At 26.7% G+C, this 22572-nt stretch overlaps 1 protein-coding gene and 1 long non-coding RNA gene across 2 annotated transcripts; one reads left to right on the top strand and one right to left on the bottom strand.

The window, feature by feature from the left end:
* The first annotated feature begins 1363 nt into the window (after nucleotides 1–1363).
* Nucleotides 1364–3425, top strand: LOC135932024 (uncharacterized). The gene is made up of 3 exons (XR_010573251.1): nucleotides 1364–1595; nucleotides 1960–2079; nucleotides 2645–3425. It is a non-coding gene; the product is annotated as an uncharacterized LOC135932024 (long non-coding RNA).
* Nucleotides 3426–4075: 650 nt separating this feature from the next.
* Nucleotides 4076–4757, bottom strand: LOC135925093 (uncharacterized). The gene is made up of 2 exons (XM_065460273.1): nucleotides 4592–4757; nucleotides 4076–4539 (listed from the first exon to the last, which is right to left on the bottom strand). The coding sequence occupies exons 1-2, from the start codon at nucleotides 4755–4757 to the stop codon at nucleotides 4076–4078; spliced, it is 630 nt and encodes a 209-aa protein (XP_065316345.1).
* Between the last annotated feature and the right edge of the window lie 17815 nt (nucleotides 4758–22572).

The raw sequence follows: 22572 nt of genomic DNA, 5'->3' as shown, positions 1-22572 counted from the left end.
ATGCGTGTAAATAAGAAAAAATATACCTTTTATTCCTTGCTAATATGCCATCATAAAAAATGTGAGGTTAGATGGGAGAATTTTTTATTTTTTTCTAAGCCGAATGGATTGAATTAATTTTCAATTGACTTGACAAAATTTTTAGAATAATGCTTTCAGTAGCGTCACTAGAGGGAGGCGGATGGGCTATAGCCTCCTGAAATATTTGAATAGCCCCCTGAAGCGAAATAATATTTTTTTCTTAATGGCTCCCTAATATCCCCCTGAACTAAAAATAAATTTTTTAGTCCCCTGAACGATTTCTTTTATAATTCTTAATTATAAGTATTATATATAGATTTGATCTTATTATTTAAAAAATTAATTAGACTATCTAAATTATTATTAAATGAGTGCTATTTTAATTATTAGATTAGGTTAATACATATAAATTTTATATTATTTAAAAATTTTAAGACTATCTGAATTTTTATTATATGAGTGCAATTTTATTTATTAGATTAGATTAATATATATAAATTATATTCACTATGTCAGCTTGCAGTCAAATTCTGTGTTAAAAATGGAATATATTAATTTAGCATTAACAGTTGAAGCTAAATTGATTTTTATTATTTAAATTCTTTTATAACCCTAATTAAATAAGTATAATCATTTATTAATTGAAAATTAATAAATTAAATCTTGTAATTAGCCGAGTTCCAAATCACTAAACAACTATAGTATTCATTTTTAAATTTAATTACCATTCCTCTTCCTAAAAATATTTTCAAGGTCCAAATAAGTATAGAGATTTCTTTAAAAGTAATTAACATAGAGTTAATCCTCTATTATTCAAAATTGGTTATAAAATCAGTGGCGTCGCTAGGAGGGTGGGGGAAAGCCCCCTGAAAAATTTGAATAGCCCCCTGTAGCAAAAAAAATTTTTTTGATGGCTCCTTAATAACCCATTGAAAAATAAATTTTCTAGATTGCCCACTGAATGATTTCTTTTATAATTTTATTGAGTAATATATAGATTTAATTTTATAATTTAAAAATTAATAAGTCTATCTAAATTATTCTTAAATGAATACTATTTTAATTATTAGATTAGATTAATACTTATAAATTATATTTTCACTATGTCAGCTTGCAATCAAATTCTGTGATAAAAATGGAATATTAATATCACTCACTAAATATTAATTTAGCATTAACAGTTGAAGCTTTATTGACTTTTATTATTTAAATGATTATATAACCCTATTAAATAAATATTAATTGAAAATTAAAATTTAATATTCTAATTAGCCGAGTTCAAAATCACTAATCAACTATATTATTTATACTTAAATTTAGGCTGTTTCATAGTGGAGACGGATCCGATTTTTACATCCGTTCCGTCAAAAGTCAATCTCATTAAAAATGATATATATGTTCATAGTGCGTCCGTTCCGATACCTTCCGTCTTGAAAACGGATCCGGCAAATTTTGAAGTCAAAACATTTTGACTTTTTGATCCGGCAAATTTTATAAAGCGTTATAACGTTACTTATAATTTTTTTATAGTTATAAATTATAGATAAATCTAGGTTAACAATTTGGTGAATCAGGTATTAAAACTTTATAAATATAACATAGAATTTTTTAAATAGTTAGTTTTTACAGATATTTTTTAGGTGATGAGTTAAATTTTACTCTTCCATTTGTCTTCTCTATTTGTAACATACCTTGTTAAAAATAACTAAGCTTATTTATCATAACTAAATAGAATTTTATTTTAATTCTAATATCATAATACATATATACATTATTAACTAATAGAATTTTTTGAATTAATTATAATAGCATTTTATCATAACTATTTCATTTATCTTCTCTTTTACTCTCATCTACCTTGTTAAAAATAACTAAATATAATTTTTTATTTCTAATATTTTAGCTTGTTCATGTTAAAAATAAAAATTAATGTGTTAGATTTAATTGAAGCTGTAAGAGGATCTAAATTTATATATGATAAATTTGATGAAAGTTACAAGGATTCACGCAAAAAATCAGAATTTTGGATAAATATAGGCCTACAATTTGGTGAATCATGTATTAAAACTTTATAAATATAACATAAATTTTTTTGAATATATTTTATTAATTAAATTGAACACTTTCAATAATTATATATATATTTAGAATTGATCAAACAATATGATCATTCATTACCTCTGTTTTATATTTTTGAGGTGATGAATTAATATTGTATTAATATATCTCATCTAAGTATTTAGATAAAAAGAATAAGCTTACTATTTAATTCTTAAATTTGGTATTACAATGTTAATAAATATCTTTGAATAATTATTTAGGAGCAAACTTAATTTTTTTAATTAAATTAAATACTATCAATAATTGAGCAAACAATATGATCATTCATTACCTCTGTTTTATATTTTTGAGGTGATGAGTTAAATTTATTGTATTAATATATCTCATCTAAGTATTTAGATAAAAAGATTAAGCTTACTATTTAATTCTTAAATTTGGTATTACAATGTTAATCAATATCTTTGAATAATTATTTAGGAGCAAACTTAATTTTTTTAATTAAATTAAATACTATCAATAATTGAGCAAACAATATGATTATTTATCTGTTTTATATTTTTAGGTGATGAGTTAAAGACTAGATGGAACAATCTAAGAGATAACCAAAATAAAGAATATAAAAAAACTCTGGATAAACCTAGTGGTTCAGCAGGACCACCATAAATATCTGTATGGCCGTATTATGAAGCATTATCTTTTTTAAACAAAACATTAACACCTAAACACAAATATCCAACATAACCATATCAAATTCGACTCCGCTGTATGATATCACCACAGATGAAAATATATATGTAGAAAAAGATATTTCAAAATCGAATAAAAAAGGAGAAACAAATTATAGAGAAAAATTATTTGAAAAAATAATAAAAATAGAGGAGGATAAAAAGAGGTATCCTCCTTTGCTAAATTTATAGATGAAGAATTGTCATCTTTACCACAGGATCACAAAGATAAAGTGAAAATGAACATTATTCAAATGATTTTTTTATATAAAAGTCAATTAAAAAAATAAATTATATATTTTTAAATATTTTTATTTTTAAAATATATTATAATTGTTAAACATATTATAAATTTTTTATTACAAAATAATAAATATTTGCTTTGTGCTTTTTAAACTTAGCCTGACCTATAATTATATCATTTTAAGTACCATATTAGGAAAGGTCTGATAAAAATAAATTTGATTAGTCAAGGCTAGTGTTGTTAAATGGCTCGTTTTGAGCCGATTTTTAAAAACGGCTAACTCAATACTTCATCCAGAAAAATATTACGCAAGCCTGAAGATTTTGCTCATTGAAGGAACAAAGGTCTATACATGTATTATCGAAATCTCTGGGTTTAGGCATTATTTTTCTGGCTAAAATTTTGAGTTAGTCGTTTTTAAAAATCGGCTCAAAACGAGCCGTTTAACAACACTAGCTCAAGGCTTACTAAGTAGGCAAGATATTTACACTCAGGATCCTTTTCTTATATAAGCTACTTTAAAAAAATGTCACATTAAAAAATCAGTAGTAATACAGACCTCAGTTTCAATTTCTAATAAATCTCATTACCCATTCACCAAGTATTTAAATTTAATAGAATAGCAGAAAATATTTATTTACATGTATAAATTTTTTTTAAGAATTTATTAAACTAAAACATGGGAAATTGGTACAAAATAATTATTTTATAAACAAGTTCTTGTATTTTTATAAAAAAATAAAATATATACCAAAAAATATAAAGAAATTTAATACATATAAATTCAAAATATTGAAAAAATAAATATTAATTTAAAATATTAGTTTGCCAGGGCAAAATGTCTATATTATTAAAATAATTGCTAAATAAATTTCTTATATTTATATTTTGATCAAAACTATTTTTAATACTCTGTTGGTTCCATAAAGGATAATTTGAACCAACAGGATCAAAACTTATTATATTTAAATTTTGTTTAGTTAATATTATATTATGTAAAATACAAGTTGCTTTAATGATGCCTTCAAAAAAAGGTAGAGAAACCTCTACCTGTTTTTAATAAAATTCTCCACTTTGAGGTTAAAACCCCAAAACTACACTCCACTATCCTTCTTGCCCGGGATAGGCGGTAGTTAAATATTTTAGAATCATCATTATTATTTTTAATATATGGCTTCATCAAATATCTTTTCAGAGGATATGCTCCATCCCCTAAAATAACATGAGGCACCACTATATTTGAATTAGGTAAAAGCTTAGGGGGTGGAATTGGAAGCTCACCATTTTCAATTCTTTTTGATAGAAGTGAGTTTGCAAAGACTCCTCCATCACTTTGACTTCCATAACTGCCAACATCTATAACCATAAATTTGCCATTATGATCCACCAATGCTTGAAGGATTATTGAAAATCCATGCTTGTAATTGAAAAACTGTGTTCCTGTGTGCGGAGGCTTATTTGTCTTACAAAGCTTCCCATCAATGGCCCCTAGTAAAATAATAAAATTTTAATATAGTAAAAATAAATATATCATCTATACAGTTTGGGAAGTTCCACATCTCCTCTAAGCCTTGAGCTACTTCCTCAAACATCTGTAATGTAGGTACCATCATATGGATAGGTTGCAAAATATCCCATAAAGCCTTGATTGTATCTCCTATTATTTGCTTAATAGTGGATACTCCTAATTTATAATTATAAGACATGGAGACATATGAATCCCCAGTTGCAAGATATCTAGATTAAATGCAGTAAGAAATTATAAAAATGTATTTTAAATTATAAAAATTAGTAATAAGATATAATGTGTCGATAAAAATAATAATTAATAAGTTTTTCAACCTTTATTAATATAAATATAAGGGTAAGATCTCAATATTAAATATAAAATTATTTTAATATATATAAGCTAATTTTAATAAATTTATATATATATTTATAAGAATAAAAAAAATTAAAAATATTTACCTCAGTAAATACTATATATAAAAATATACTCACTTTTTTCATATGCATGTAATTATAAAACTTGAGGTCATCTTTAAGTAATTTTGGCAGCAAAGTAAAATATGCTCCCTCCTTCCTCCTTTTCGAATTAACTATATGCCTTTTCTTAAAATTCAAGGTCAAAATCCAAATAAGTATGAGAGATTTATTTATAAAAAGTAAGTAAACCTATAGTTTATAATCCTCTATTAGATATAATTGATTACAAAAGATTAGGTTAAATACCACTTTTACAAACGTATTTGACAGTTATATAATAAATTACAGTTAATATTTTTAAAAATTTTACTAATAAATGCTTTTGATAATAAATATAAATATTAACTTGCTTTCAAATATTTAACGCCATCTATTTATTTATATATATTTTTTAAAATTTAACTTATTATTTATCCCATAATGTATGTAATAAATTAGATAACTTTTCTTCTTTTTTTTTACATGTTTTTTAAAAGCTATTTTTTTATTATTTGAAAAACAGTTTTGAATTAAATTTTTAATACTAGTATATTTTTGATATTAATACAAACTACTACTATTATAATACCAACTAGAGGTGGTGCGATAATAATATATAAAATCTTAATTACATTCATCATATCACTCTGGTTCTTATTTTATAGTTACAAAATGTTTAATTTCTAATATGGCATCCTTGCCGTGAAAATAACTCAAGACTTCATTATATTTGCATAACTTCTTCTAAAGATTTTAGTGTTTTTAGGTCCGTGAAGTTGTAAGAACGATGTAAGGATCAATTAACAAAACCTATGCCATTATTTAGAGTCTTAATTGATCCTAATTGATCTTCAAACCAGACATCAGCAGAATTAAAGGTTTTTGAGTTATAAGCAAAATAATGAAAGTGCGAAGATTTGCAGCTGTAAGAATGATTTGAGGATCAATTCCCGAAACTTATATCATAGTATAGCCCGTTAATTGATCCTAATTGAACTTCTATCCGGAAAGCAGCAGAATGAACCGTTACTGAATTATGAGCAAAATAAGAAAGTGTTGGCACTTTGCCAAAACCGAAAATATAAAAGATCACGATCTGAAACTTGGCAATTATTAAAGATTTAATTTGTGCGTTAATAATATCCAAACCGGATATCGATATCACTAACCGCAATTGAGTTATGACCTGTTTTTATAGCGTGAAGTTGTAAGAATTTTTTTAAAAAGTGAGGATCAATTACCAAAATATATGCCAAAGTGTGGTGCGTTAATTGATCCTCCAGAATCTTTAAACCGCATATCAACAGAATGAACCGCTCGTGAGTAATAAGCAAAATAGAAAGCTTGCCAAAATTAAAAATTTAAGCAATCATTTTTTTAGTTATAGCCAATATTTAGTACCCTAATTGATCCTCCATATTCTTTAAACGGAATGTCAAAAAAATTAAAGGCTATTGAGTTATAAGCAAAATAATGAAAGTGCGAAGGTTTGCAGCTGTAAGAATGATTTGAGGATCAATTACCGAAACTTATATCATTGTATAGCCCGTTAATTGATCCTAATTGATCTTCTATCCGGAAAGCAGCAGAATAAACCGTTACTGAGTTATGAGCAAATTAAGAAAGTGCTGGCACTTAGCCCAAACCGAAAATATAAAAGATCACGATCTGAAATTTGGCAATTATTTAGGCTTTAATTTGTGCGTTAATAATTTCCAAACCGAATATCGATATCACAACCGCAACCGAGTTATGACCTGTTTTTAAAGCGTGAAGTTGTAAGAATTTTTTTAAAAAGTGAGGATCAATTACCAAAAACTATACCAAATTGTGGTGCGTTAATTGATCCTCCAGAATCTTTAAACCGCATATCAACAGAATGAACCGTTCGTGAGTTATAAGCAAAACAAAAAAGTATTGGCACTTTGCCAAAACTGCCAAAACCGAAAATAAAAAAGATCATGTTTTGAAACTTGGCAATTATGTAGTATTCAATACGTACATTAACAATCACCAAACCGGATATCGATATCACTAACCAATACCGAGTTATAACCGTTTTAAAAACATTAAGTTGGCGAAAATATTTAAGCTGTAAGAACGATTTGAGGATCAATTACCGAAACTTATATCATTGTATAGACCGTTAATTGATCCTAATTGATCTTCTATCCGGAAAGCAGCAGAATGAACCGTTACTGAGTTATGAGCAAATTAAGAAAGTGCTGGCACTTAGCCAAAACCGAAAATATAAAAGATCATGATCTGAAATTTGGCAATTATTTAGGCTTTAATTTGTGCGAAAATAGAATAATATGTTTATCTTCGTCTTCAGATGATTCTTCAACCGAAAATTATAACAATAAATTTAAACTAAGCATACTTAATGGCAAATTTTTTTAAGTACTTCAAGATGATCATAATAAAGAAATTCATCGTGACTTTGGTATTGCGAAAAAGTTTTAGCAACTGTTACAGATAACGGCTCTAACTTTAAGAAAGCTTTCAAGGAGTTTGGATATTCTATGGAAGCTGTAGAGAATGACCTTGACAACAATGATGATGAATGTATAGAATTCGAAATCATTGAAAGTATTATTTAATACTTCTTTAAAATTTATTATATATTGTAAATTTAGTAAAATTTTTATTCAAATAAAATTATTATTTGTTTATTTAAGGGTCTAAAGAAGCCTCAATAACATTGCCTCAACACATTCGTTGTTTGTGCCATACGATAAGTCTAATTGCCACAACAGATGTCGAGAGAGTTATTATACTAACATTTCTAAAATTCATCATCCTGCAATAGCTAAATGTACTAAGCTGGAATGCAAATAATAGGCCTAAAACTGCAGAACTTATCAAAGCAGTTTTAGGAAAACAATAAGTTACGCCTTGTTGCACTAGATGGAATAGTTTGTATGATAGTCTTCATAGTTTATTAAAATTTAAAAGCGAACTTCCTAAATTATGTCAAAAATTAGAATTTCCTAAATTAAGAGATATTGAAATTCAATATTTAGAAGAATATTGCAATATAATGGCCCCATTGGCTATAGCGATTGACAAAATACAGAGTGAAATCAACTGCTATTATGGAGAATCAGCTCCAATTTTAAATGTCGTTAAAAAAATTACAAATTTAATTCAAACCAATCTACAATTTTGCAAACCATTAGCTGTTGCCATAGAAAATTATTTAAATAAAAGATTTAAAAATATATATGATTTTGATAACAATTTTAAAAGTGCATTTTTGGCAACTATTTCTCATCCCTATTTTAAAAATCGTTGGATTCATGGTGAAAAAGAAAAAAAATACCTTCAGGATTTGTTATTACATGAAGTTTTAATTGTTTTTAAAAATAATATTGAAATTAATACTTCAACAAAATCTTCAATTGATGAAGATGATGATTACTTTTGCCTTAAAAGTACCACATCCAATTCTAATAATTCAATAAATGATATTGAAATAAAGGTCCTAAATTATATGAAAGATGACAGGCGGAGTATAAATATGTTAAATAGTTATAAATATGAAATATTTATTAAATATAACACAATATTACTCTCCTTAGCCCCCGTTGAAAGATTATTTAGCTTTGCTAATATGGTTAATCAAATCGTCAAAGATTGAACGAAAAATTAATAATATTAAAAAATAATGCTGATTTATGATGCTGATTTATTATTATTTACTAATTATATAATTATTAAATGGAATATCGCATTATCTTTTATAATAAATTTGTTATTTTCTACAATTTATTTTAAATTTTTTTTATAAATTTATATTATAGATAAGAAAATAAAGCTTTTATCTTATATCTTATTGAAATTTTTCAAAAGTATCTAGTATCTTGTATCTAAAATACAAAATTTTATAAAGTATCTGTATCCGAATACAATTTTCTGAAAATTTGCCCAACCCTGGCGTGGGGGCGTTGTGTTCTAATTAATTACTGTTATTGTGTTTAATATCATTTTTTTCTATAATTAATAAATATGCTAGAAATTATTTTTTTATTAATTATAATGTTTAATTAATTTTAAATATTAACCAGATGTGTTAATAAATCAATCTTTTTCATTAACTAAAATTCTTTTAAAAATCATAAATAAATATTCCATCGTAATTAAATTTGGTAAGATTTTTAAATTTTATTTTTTAAATTATATGGGTACATTTAGTACAGGGGAACGTTAGGACACTCTGATTATAATTTGAGCTATTAGTTATAAGACTGGAAATTTGAGCTTAACATAGATAATTACGTCATACATGATTAGCTAAAAAAAATTTGAAAAAAATTTGAAAAATATTTAGTATTTTAATTTTTACAGAAGAAGTTTTGGCATACCAAAATTAATATAAAATATTTGCCTTTATCGTTTCAAAAATCATAATAAATAGATTTTAGGAAAGTTTAAACCTATTTCCCAATCTGGCAAACTTTTGGAATCAAGGTTGATATTTATAAAGTTAGTGGGCTCGGTCATAGTTGGTCAAAGTAAGTTGGGATACGCCATTTTAGCTCATTTTATAATTTTATTATTAATTTAGTATTTTGAATAATGAATAATTAAATACTTATCTTTCACTATGTTTATGATTAAATGAAATTTTTTTTTACAATTTTTTTTTCTCAAAATAAATTTGCTAAATTTTGCTATTTTTTTTATAGTTATTGATTATGAATTACACTATCAATAAAATTATATGTGTCATATCTAGTCTTACTGGATTATTGATTTTAAATTTATTTAGACCTCTATTTCACGAGTGTCCCAACTATCACATATGTGTGTCCCAACGTACACAGAGTCTGTCATAGTTGGGGCAAAAAGATTTTTTTTTTTTAAATTAAATTTTCTAAAAAAATATAATCTTTATAAAATATATATTAATTATTTCAAATAGCCAATACTTCTGGGATTCAGAAGATGTTTTAATTATTCAGATAAGTCTATTAATATTAAAATTATTAAGGTTTGAAAGTGTCCCAACCATCCCCGCTCTATTATCATTCAATAAACAGGCATATTAGCTAATCTTGTTTAACGGTTAGTTATAATCAAAACAAAGATAAATTTTTATCGAAATGTTTTTTTACAAACTCAAAAAATGATATAAATATACATGTGTTCATAACATAAAAAAACTATTTTCATTCTTAACTTCTTTGACGTTCGTGTTAATTAAAGTTTAAAAATATCAAAAATTTTTACAAACACCCTATAAAAATTTACAAATATTGTTTTTAATTATAAAAAATATTAACCAGCTCCCACATGTGATTAATAAATCTAGTGATTTCTTAAAAAAAATATATTTAATTAACACATTAAGAATAACTAAAATTTTTAAAGCATCTAATCAAAATATCAAGAAAAAAATTTTATTTTTGTACTTAGACTAGAGATCAGTCCGGCCCGTACCTTGGTTTATTTTTTAAAAAATATATGGGGGCTGGATCGGATTTAATATTTTCTTTAAAAAAATCTAGCTGGTACCTGGTCTTGGAAATTTTTTTAAATATTTGAATTTTACGTTATATTTTTTATTTAAAATAAAAATATTTGATTATACTTATATAGCAATATCTTTTATTTTGAGTAATTATAAAAAAATTTCTATATTTAAATAAATTCAGGCCGGGTCAGCAAAACTTTTTTAAAAAAATTTCGGGCCCAGCCGGGCTTGAAAAATTAGACCCGATTTATACCTTTCTTAAAGAAAATATATCAAACAACCATTTCCATTACGTCACCAAATTCCTCTTACATTTACAATTATTCATGCAAAAACTAAATTCAGACTCCCTCCCATTAGCTCCAGTATGGCCATTTAATCCATAATGGCCAAGATTTTAGTTCTGATAAAAATGCTCAATTTTTTAAATTATATAGCGTAAAGTCCAAATATTATATTATGAATAAAATCCGTCAAAAAAATAACAGTAGATATGGAAATCTAGCCTGGGGCATATCTGCACCACATTAATATAAAAAATAAAAATATGCGTGATGCTATAAGATCAAAAAACAACGATCTTTATTATTACTTTGAAGAAATTCATAATAAAAATGAGAAATAGTTATAATTATGAAAATTCTCATTCTCTAGTCTACGACTCAAGTTTCTAGTCGATTTAAGGATATAGACTTGAGTTCACGACTCGAGTTCATAACTCAAATCAATTTGGTCAATTTTTTCGACCCAAAATTTGGCTCAAGACTCTTTCGATTAACAACACTAGGCTAAAAATCTTATAATTTTCAAATTTATAGAAATTAAAAAAAAATATATAATATTGTTAAACGATTCTATTTGTGCCCATTTTTTAAAACGGCTAACTCAATATGTTCCGAAAAAATCTTAGCAAGCCTGAAAATTTGTTCATACATGGTACAAAGGTTTGGACATTTATTAGACAAATCTCAAGGCGCAGTCAATTTATTTTGGCTAAAATATTAGTTAGCCTTTTTTATTTTAAAATCGGCTCAAATCAAGCCCATTAACAACACTAATAATATGGTATTTTATAAAATATTTCCCCATATTTTTTAAAATATAAATAATTTCTGAGGATCGAAAAATTGGAAATGGGAAAAATAATAAGTGAATGAATATAATACATTGTTTTATGATATGAAATTTATATATATTTTTTATTCTTAACTTTTATAGACAATAATGGCGTTTTAAAATATTTGGCCCCGGTCGGGTATCGAAATTTTTTTGTTAGGGTCGACTCTGCCCTGATATATTTAAAAAATAATTATACGGCCCGCCCTATGAAAACCAGGGATGCAAACCTGGCAATCAAATTGTAATAAAAAAAAATTTATTTTATTAAGAAAATTCATTTCAGTTATTCGAATAAGTCGAATCGAATACAAATGGTAGATTTTATTATTTGTACCTATTCAAAGAGCTTTCACATTCGATTCGAATTCGTTTTTGAAAAGGACTTATCTTTATGAATATTTATCAATATATCTTCTAGATTATAATGGCATCGCCAGGAAGACAGCCAGCGGTGCCACTTCCAATTCTAAAATCTATCTTTTCTAAATACAAATTTGAGATTCAACAAAATCTAAACCACTCGTAACAATCTGGAAGATAATAAGCAAGGAGTTATTAGCTATGATGAGCCCAAAACTACTTAATTATGCCTCACAAAATCGAAATAATTGTCTAGATATTTTGGAAATACAGAAAGAAGTAAATATATCATTATTTATATGTATATATCTTCTGGTGAAAGTTAAATAAGGTTAATTTTGTGATTTCACTTATTTTAATTTATGTAATGATTTTAACTGCTCCCACTGCATTTAATGAAGATGCCCTAGAAATCTATCATTTTAGCTTATAAATCATAATATATTTAATTATTTCTTGTTTCAATTATATAAATTTTAAAAAAGTTGTTTTTTAAAAAAATATATTTTTTTGCTACGTAAAGAATAACACCCTCCCCACCCCTGGTAATGTAAATCTTGGTAACAAATATAGAAAATAGATATTTGCAATAATAATCTAACCTAACCAATAAGTTTGCAATTTTTAAAAAAAATAATCATGTGGGAACATGGTCGGGACTAATAAATTTTGGCCGCATGGATATTTTTAATAAAGATGAGGAATAAATACTTTTTTATTTTATTTTATAAATATATTAAAATATTTCATATTTGTAAGGTAAATATTATTGATCCGAATATGCCTGATAGTCCCTAGTTAATAATACAATTAATATCTTCTTAAAATATAATAAAATATGATACATAGAGATCATGGAGAGTCGGCGCAAGCGGCTTGTCAGTTCAGCGATTTTTATTTAAAAACCAGACATGTTTAGACATTCAAATTTAGTGATATAATTTACATTGGTAAGCGGAAAATAAATCCCCGGAAAAAAAAATTCCCGAAAATAATTGCCCAGGAACAAAATCCCCCCCAAAAAAATATCCCCTGGCAAATAATTCCCCGAAAAAAATATCTTAGGAAAAAATTCCATAGAAAATTTTTCCCCGGAAATAAATTCCCTATTTTTTAGATTTTAAATTAAATATAGAGGAAAATCAATTTCCGGAAAATTATACCGGGAAAAAGATCCTCGAATATTTTTTTTTAAAATTATCAAAAATAACCCTGCCGCTTAATAACGAAAATATTTCTAAAAAATTATAATCAGTATTTTCTGAAAGTTAAGTATTTATTCTCGACACGTTTGAGGATTTTTTTTAGCATTATTTATGTTTTAATTCTAAGCGATATAGGGCTGTTTAAAATATGAGACATCTCGGAAAGAAAACATGATAGCTTTTTATAGAAATAGATGTAAATTATGCGTGCAATTTAAAATTGAAAAAAAAAAGGTGAAAACAAATTTTTTCCTAGAAATAGGGAGATTATTTCCATAATCTAGTTTTAATATATATTTCAATTAATCTATTTTTGAAGACAATGATTTAAATTTTTAATATATTTTTAAAAACTTCATGGAAAATGATTAATAATTTGTGTAAAAATAAATATTTTTTTATAATAATATTTTTTTAAAATTAAAATTTGATTTTCAATAATAATATCTAATAGTAGATGATAGGATTTAATTTCGTTGATTTTCTCGAAAATTTAACATATTTTATTTAGGGATTTTTTTTCCTACTTTGTTAATTTTCTAAAAATAATTTAATATTTTATAATGAACAAAAACTAAGGGAATTTTTTCCGGGGAATAATTTTTTAAGAATTATTTTCCTGTGATTTTTTTGGGGGGAATTATTTTACGCAACCTATATAGTTAAAATAATTTATAATCTTTATAGATAGCTTTCTAACGGATATTACACAATATCCGTTAATCGAATTGAATAACCAGGGATATTACACAATATCCGTACATCGAATTGAATAACTGAGAACCAAGTATTATATAGTTAAAATAATTTATAATCTTTATAGATATCTTTCTAACGGATATTACACAATATCCGTACATCGAATTAAATAACTGAGAACCAAGTATTATATAGTTAAAATAATTTATAATCTTTATAGATAGCTTTCTAACGGATATTACACAATATCCGTTAATCGAATTGAATAACCAGGGATATCACACAATATCCGTACATCGAATTGAATAACTGAGAACCAAGTATTATATAGTTAAAATAATTTATAATCTTTATAGATAGCTTTCTAAGGGATATTACACAATATCTGTAAATCGAATTGAATAACCAGGGATATTACACAATATCTGTACATCGAATTGAATAACTGAGAACCAAGTATTATATAGTTAAAATAATTTATAATCTTTATATATAGCTTTCTCAGGGATATTAGATAACGTTATGATCTTTTCCCTGATCTCGGGCCTTCCCGTACCTACAACAACAACCTGACGATTGGATGAAATCTCAATCAATTCCACATATCTCCTATAAAATATCCAAGGGTACTCAAGCCGAAAAATTTAAACAACATTAATTAGAACACAACGCCCCCACGCTTATAATAAATATATATCGTGATTATAACAAATATATATTACTATTCGTACATAATATTATTCACCATTCCTTCACTATTATATTACATAAAAAATCTTCGACTTAGATTAAAATATAACGACAAGTACAAAAGCCATAAAGGCCGATATACTTGGCTAAATTAAATAATACATAATTTTTCTAGATAGCTACTTATTCAAGTTTACTTACATTCTTCTAATATTTTTTAATATAATTAAGATCTATCAATAAAATAGGAATATACTTTTATAAGAATAATATAATAGGCTTTAGAGCTTTATCATTGGCCTTTTAAACGATAAAATTTAATAGGACAGTGCATATATAATTTCAGTGGAATAAATTTGACCTTGAAACATTTAGTAAGCTCATAAAAAAATTTACAATGATTAAATAATGCCAAAATTAATAGAATGTCTGTCGCTGCACTAGATTTTGTTTTAGTGTACCGTAATTTGTTTTTATTAATTTTGTTATTAACTTTTACATTTTAATTTCGGCTATTAAACTTCTTGATATCAACGGAGAACTAAAAAATGAATATCCATAATTTGTCAGGTCGAAATTTGACCTTGAAATATTTATTGTTGATAAACTCACTTTCCTTTAATTTTTTTGACATTCCATTTGAAGAATACGGAGGATCAATTAAGGTACTAAATATTAGCTATAACTAAAAAAATGATTGCTCAAATTTTTAATTTTGGCAAGGTGCCAAAACCTTTCTATTTTGCTTATAACTCACGAACGGTTCATTCCGTTGATATGCGGTTTAAAGATTCTGGAGGATCAATTAACGCACCACAATTTGGTATAGTTTTTGGTAATTGATCCTCACTTTTTAAAAAAATTCTTACAACTTCACGCTTTAAAAACAGGTCATAACTCGGTTGCGGTTAGTGATATCGATATCCGGTTTGGAAATTATTAACGCACAAATTAAAGCCTAAATAATTGCCAAATTTCAGATCGTGATCTTTTATATTTTCGGTTTTGGCTAAGTGCCAGCACTTTCTTAATTTGCTCATAACTCAGTAACGGTTCATTCTGCTGCTTTCCAAATAGAAGATCAATTAGGATCAATTAACGGGCTATACAATGGTATAAGTTTCGGTAATTGTACCTCAAATCGTTCTTACAGCTTAAATATTTCCGCCAACTTAACGTTTTTAAAACGGTTATAACTCGGTATTTGTTAGTGATATCGATATTCGGTTTGGTGATTGTTAATGTACGTATTGAATACTACATAATTGCCAAGTTTCAAAACATGATCTTTTTTATTTTCGGTTTTGGCAGTTTTGGCAAAGTGCCAATACTTTTTTGTTTTGCTTATAACTCACGAACGGTTCATTCTGTTGATATGCGGTTTAAAGATTCTGGAGGATCAATTAACGCACCACAATTTGGTATAGTTTTGGTAATTAATCCTCACTTTTTAAAAAAATTCTTACAACTTCACGCTTTAAAAACAGGTCATAACTCGGTTGCGGTTAGTGATATCGATATCCGGTTTGGAAATTATTAACGCACAAATTAAAGCCTAAATAATTGCCAAATTTCAGATCGTGATCTTTTATATTTTCGGTTTTGGCTAAGTGCCAGCACTTTCTTAATTTGCTCATAACTCAGTAACGGTTCATTCTGCTGCTTTCCGGATAGAAGATCAATTAGGATCAATTAACGGGCTATACAATGGTATAAGTTTCGGTAATTGATCCTCAAATCGTTCTTACAGCTTAAATATTTCCGCCAACTTAACATTTTTAAAACCGTTATAACTCGGTATTTGTTAGTGATATCGATATCCGGTTTGGTGATTGTTAATGTACGTATTGAATACTACATAATTGCCAAGTTTCAAAACATGATCTTTTTTATTTTCGGTTTTAGCAGTTTTGGCAAAGTGCCAATACTTTTTTGTTTTGCTTATAACTCACGAACGGTTCATTCTGTTGATATGCGGTTTAAAGATTCTGGAGGATCAATTAACGCACCACAATTTGGTATAGTTTTTGGTAATTGATCCTCACTTTTTAAAAAAATTCTTACAACTTCACGCTTTAAAAACAGGTCATAACTCGGTTGCGGTTAGTGATATCGATATCCGGTTTGGAAATTATTAACGCACAAATTAAAGCCTAAATAATTGCCAAATTTCAGATCGTGATCTTTTATATTTTCGGTTTTGGCTAAGTGCCAGCACTTTCTTAATTTGCTCATAACTCAGTAACGGTTTATTCTGCTGCTTTCCGGATAGAAGATCAATTAGGATCAATTAACGGGCTATACAATGATATAAGTTTCGGTAATTGATCCTCAAATCATTCTTACAGCTGCAAATCTTCGCACTTTCATTATTTTGCTTATAACTCAATAGCCTTTAATTTTTTTGACATTCCGTTTAAAGAATATGGAGGATCAATTAAGGTACTAAATATTGGCTATAACTAAAAAAATGATTGCTTAAATTTTTAATTTTGGCAAGGTGCCAAAACCTTTCTATTTTGCTTATAACTCACGAGCGGTTCAATTCTGTTGATATGCGGTTTAAAGATTCTGGAGGATCAATTAACGCACCACACTTTGGCATATATTTTGGTAATTGATCCTCACTTTTTAAAAAAATTCTTACAACTTCACGCTATAAAAACAGGTCATAACTCAATTGCGGTTAGTGATATCGATATCCGGTTTGGATATTATTAACGCACAAATTAAATCTTAAATAATTGCCAAGTTTCAGATCGTGATCTTTTATATTTTCGGTTTTAGCCTAGTGCCAACACTTTCTTATTTTGCTCATAACTCAGTAACGGTTCATTCTGCTGCTTTCCGGATAGAAGATCAATTAGGATCAATTAACGGGCTATACAATGATAAAAGTTTCGGTAATTGATCCTCAAATCATTCTTACAGCTGCAAATCTTCGCACTTTCATTATTTTGCTTATAACTCAAAAACCTTTAATTCTGCTGATGTCTGGTTTGAAGATCAATTAGGATCAATTAAGACTCTAAATAATGGCATAGGTTTTGTTAATTGATCCTTACATCGTTTTTACAACTTCACGGACCTGTTTTTGTTTTATCAATTTATCTAGCATAATAAATTCTGATATAAGATAATATAGTAAATGTCGTGGCTATGACTGCAAATTAACCAGCATCTATTATTTATGTGGCTATGTAATTTAAGATTATATTACAGCTGCTGAGAGGATATGATAGCCTATTTTATAAGCAATAATGGTCAACTGTGTAGTTGTTTATATATCATTAAAAATGGAATATAATCTTTTAGAAATTTAATATCTTACAATTTTTTTCTCAATTACTTATCTAGCTTCCATCATGTCATTTAAGAGGAAGCTCTAACCACCATATAGTTTTATGATTTGGATTGGTTGTTTATATCCTCTTCTTCAAAAATTGTTGATTTGGTTAGGCCTAATAATTTTTCCTTATTAGTCCATTCTATAAAACATTGTCTAAAAATGGTATCAGTTATTTTAGTTTCTTGACCTTTTGTCAATGTAAGTTGCTAATTTTATAATATTAAAAACCATTATCAATTGAGGCATATATATGAATTACCTTTTTTATCACTTGTAATTCTTTAGACGCATATCCAGCAATCGAAAATATTTTATATTTTAATAAATAGATTTTGTATTAAAAAATAATATTTTTAGAAATGACTTATTGTTTTAATAATTTATATGCTAATTTATTTTGTATGCATAATTTAAAATATAGAATTCATAATAATTATTCAGAGTTAGCAAATTTTTAAAAAGTATAATATATAAATAAAAAACCCGGCCGAATGCCGGGCAATAAGCGGGCCGAAGCCCTGTAAATGAGGGGTATGAAGGGCGAAGGCCCCCATAATTTTTTTTTTAGTTGAGCCTCCTGAGATTGTAAAAGCTAGCGACGCCCCTATATAAAATATTAGGTATTAGACAGTTATAGAATACATTACAGCTAATATTTTAATAAATGTTACTAATAAATGCTTTTGATAATAAATATAAGTAACAATTTGCATTCAATTCTTTAACGGCATATATTTATTTAAATATATTATTAAAAATTATACATTATTATTGGTTAATGATACTCACAACCAAGTCAACATATAACAATTTTCTAAATACCAACCAAATTCGCTAAATACCAACCGAAATTTATTAAAATATATTTCAACCCTTATTATTTAACATATATTATAACGAAATTACGTAGACGAGCCCGGCCCCCTATATATCATCCCACCATTATTAAAATTACTTCTAGATGACTTATGAAGTCCAAGGAAACCCGGCTGAAAGTCGAAGTGGAGCGAAGGCCTGCCAAATGTGGGCCTGGGAGGAAATTTAATTATTTGATCCTCCCCTTCCCCCTTAAAAAAAATACTAGATACGCCAATGGTTTGCATGATAATGTGTCTTTTTGAGCATTTTGTTTAAATTCATCGAAATTTTGGAATTTAAAATATTATAATATAAAATATAATATATTCATCCTTACATGTTAAATATTTTACATATACAATGTTACGTGATCTGACAAAGATTATAGTCGAGGATTTTTAGATAATATAGGTTCAATATAATCGATAAATGATTAAACTTCTATATTTTAAAGTAATCATTTAAATTTAACCAATCGTGATTTTTTAGTAATAAATTAAATTTAAGCAATCACGATATTCAATTGGATATCTGTAGATATTTAAACTTCAGGAGATACAATTAATTATCTGTAAAATGATAATGGCTCCCTTTTTTAAAAAACTAAATTAAATCTTAAATTAACATTTTACAGTTGTATCTGGAAGACTTTAAACAGTATATATCGGCCATGACTGCATATAACACCTGTGATATTTAGTGAAAAAACTAAACATAACACCTGTGATATTTAGTGAAAACACCAGCGATATTTTGTGAAAAAACTAAATATCGCACATTCATTTAATATTTTTATTTCCTTGTACCCGCGATATTTAAAATCATCCATTTTATAAAAAAATTGGATTTTATTTTTAAAGTTACTGAATTATACATTAGTTTATATTTCAATAATTAACCAATTAGCAATATTGTTTTAATTTATCAGATAGAGATTCCTAAAGTAATGCTTATATTTTTTTATGTATTAAATTTAAATAATAGGTGTTCACTGGTTAGAGCAAAATTTTGATTCTACTTCTCTGCTATAAATTTACTGATATAGGAGGTACATCATAAGAGATAATGGTAAACAATTTTTTTAAAACCTAATTTATATATGACATCAGATATTTTATGGTACTCTAAATTTTAATTTAATTTAGTCTGTTTTATATGCTAGTTACCATTTTTAAATAATTAACTAAGCAGCAATATTGTTTTTATTTATCATATACAGATTCTTAAAGTACATGCTTATATTTATTATATATTAAATTTAAATAATAGGTGTTCACTGGTTAGAGCAAAATTTTGAATATACTTCTCTGCTATAAATTTACTGATATGGAATACACAGAAACAGAAAGTACAAAGGTAAACAATTTTTTTTAAATCCAATAATTAAACATGAAATGCAGATATTTTATTCGAAATACTTTTTCATTTGAATTTAAATGTTATCTATTTTATAAGCTAATTTCTTTAGTTAATAGTAAATAGATTATATTATATATTACACAAATATCTTACTTCATGATGAGAAACTTTAATTCTATAGTAAGTTATGCAATGAACTATTAATTTAACATTGTATAAAGTCTGTTGACACCAATATGTGGTATTAAGATGTTTTTAAATTTTTAGAGTTCTCAAGGAATTGTTAAATTCTTGTCTTATTATTTTAGGGTATACCTCTGCTTAGTTCTCATGTAATGATATATAATATATATAATAAGGTGTGGTTTAATTAAATATTCAAAACATATTTATAGATGCTACATCTTGGAGCGATATTTTCTTCATATGCTTCATTATCTAGGACTATTGAAGAATTTGAGAATTCTAATTTTGTAAATGTCTATATAGCAAGGTCCTATCTACTAAAAGCACCATATCCTGTAGACGTTATAAATCTTTTTAAATATCGAAAAGTTTATTATTCTTGCAAATATGGTGGCACAATTCAAAAAAGCAACTCCAAGGATATCAAAAATTCCTAAACATTTCGCAAGAAGTGTTCCTTTAAATTTACATTATACCTTAAACATAAGGACACTGGACATTACTTAGAAATTGTGACCATAGTTGATGAGCACTGTAATCATGATTTAAGTATAATTATACATTATAATAAATTAATATAACTCATATAAATAGATAGTATTACTTTCCAATCCTTACCTAAACAAAGAATGCTTTCTGTGGAAGAAAGGCAAATAGTCAAAAATTCGTTAAAACTAAAGGCAAACAAGCTAAAAATTCAGGAATCTCTTCTGAAAATGGGTAAAAAAATGACACTTAAAGATATACATAATGTCCAGACAAAAATTAATAAAACCAAGACCAATGATTTAGCAAGTATTTTTGAACTATTAAAAAGAGATAAAGGAGCCATTGTTGAGGTTGCTGAAGAAAATGATGTATTGCTAGGTATTTTCTTTCAGGACAGGATAATGCAACAAAATCTAAAAAGATTTCCTGAAGTTATGTTTGTAGATGCTACCTACAAATTAAATAATTATGGAATGCCTTTATTCATCACTTTGGTTGTTGATGGTAATGGTGAGTCACAAATCGTATCACTTTGGCTTGTACAAAGTGAGAGCTATAAGTGTGTCAAAACGATGTGTGATTATATGAAATTCCATAATAATAACTTGGAAGATCTAGAGGTTATTGTTGCAGATAAAGATATGGCAGATAGACATGCCTTTTATGATAGTTTTCCTGGGGTGAGCATACATATCTCTATATTTCATGCTCTTAGAATATTTAAGAGAGAAATTACAGTGGATAAAAGAAATATCACCTCATCTGAGATTAAGATAGTACTGGATATATTACAAAAAATGGTCTATAGCAAGACAGAGGATATATACAATGATCTATATTCAAAACTTATTGAATTAGACATGCCTCTAGTGTCATTATATTTTAATATTAATTGGCACCATATCCGGAAAGAATGGGTGATATACTGGAGAAATGAGTCACCACATCTCCTCAATCTAACCAATAACCGGCTTGAATCATTAAATCAAAAGATAAAAAGAGTCGTTAACAAATATTCACCATTAAACGACCTTTTTTCAGATTTATCAACAGTGGTTGGTTCCCAAGCATATGAAAGGCAATTTAGAAATATAATGAGTGTAGAGAGGCAACAGATTGTAACATACGCATCATATACCCCGGAGCATGCATACTCCACTCTTTTAACCCCATATGCTTTCAAGATTGTTTTAAACGAAATTTTGCTACATAATCAAATTCAAATATTCAATATGGATACTATTTTAAACCAAGGATTCATCTGCGAAAAAGGTGTTAAATTTAAGGTAACATTGGATTCTTGTACATATGAATTTTTGAAATGTATCAAGCTTCCTTGTCGCCATATATTAGCACTTCATGCTACATCAAAATTCGACATTTATCTTAGTCATCTTTTTGGTGAGAAATGGAGTAAAAAATATACGCAAGACACATTATTAATGCCACCAGTAAACACATCACAATCATACCGAAATATCTCAAAACATGATACTATTCCTTTAACAAAAAATTTATCTATCAATGATAAATTTAAAAAGGTACAAAGAATATTGCTTCCCTTTTCAGGGTTAATGTCACACCTTCCTCAAGAAATCTTTGATATATTTCTTGAAAAATTAAAAAAACTTGAAGATATTGTCCAAGGAGGAAAATATTTTGATGTTTTGGAAGTGGATCAAATGATTTTTCTAAATCCAATAGTTATGCCCAAATTTATTAACAGTCAACAAGGTATTGTTATTTTTTGTAAAATAATTTTT

The sequence above is a fragment of the Gordionus sp. m RMFG-2023 genome, chromosome 1 (assembly GCF_954871325.1).
Source record: "Gordionus sp. m RMFG-2023 chromosome 1, tfGorSpeb1-WG-v2, whole genome shotgun sequence".
Lineage (NCBI taxonomy): Eukaryota > Metazoa > Nematomorpha > Gordioida > Chordodea > Parachordodidae > Gordionus > Gordionus sp. m RMFG-2023.
Note: the sequence above shows the minus strand (reverse complement) of the source record. Positions and strands in the feature narration are given on the sequence as shown.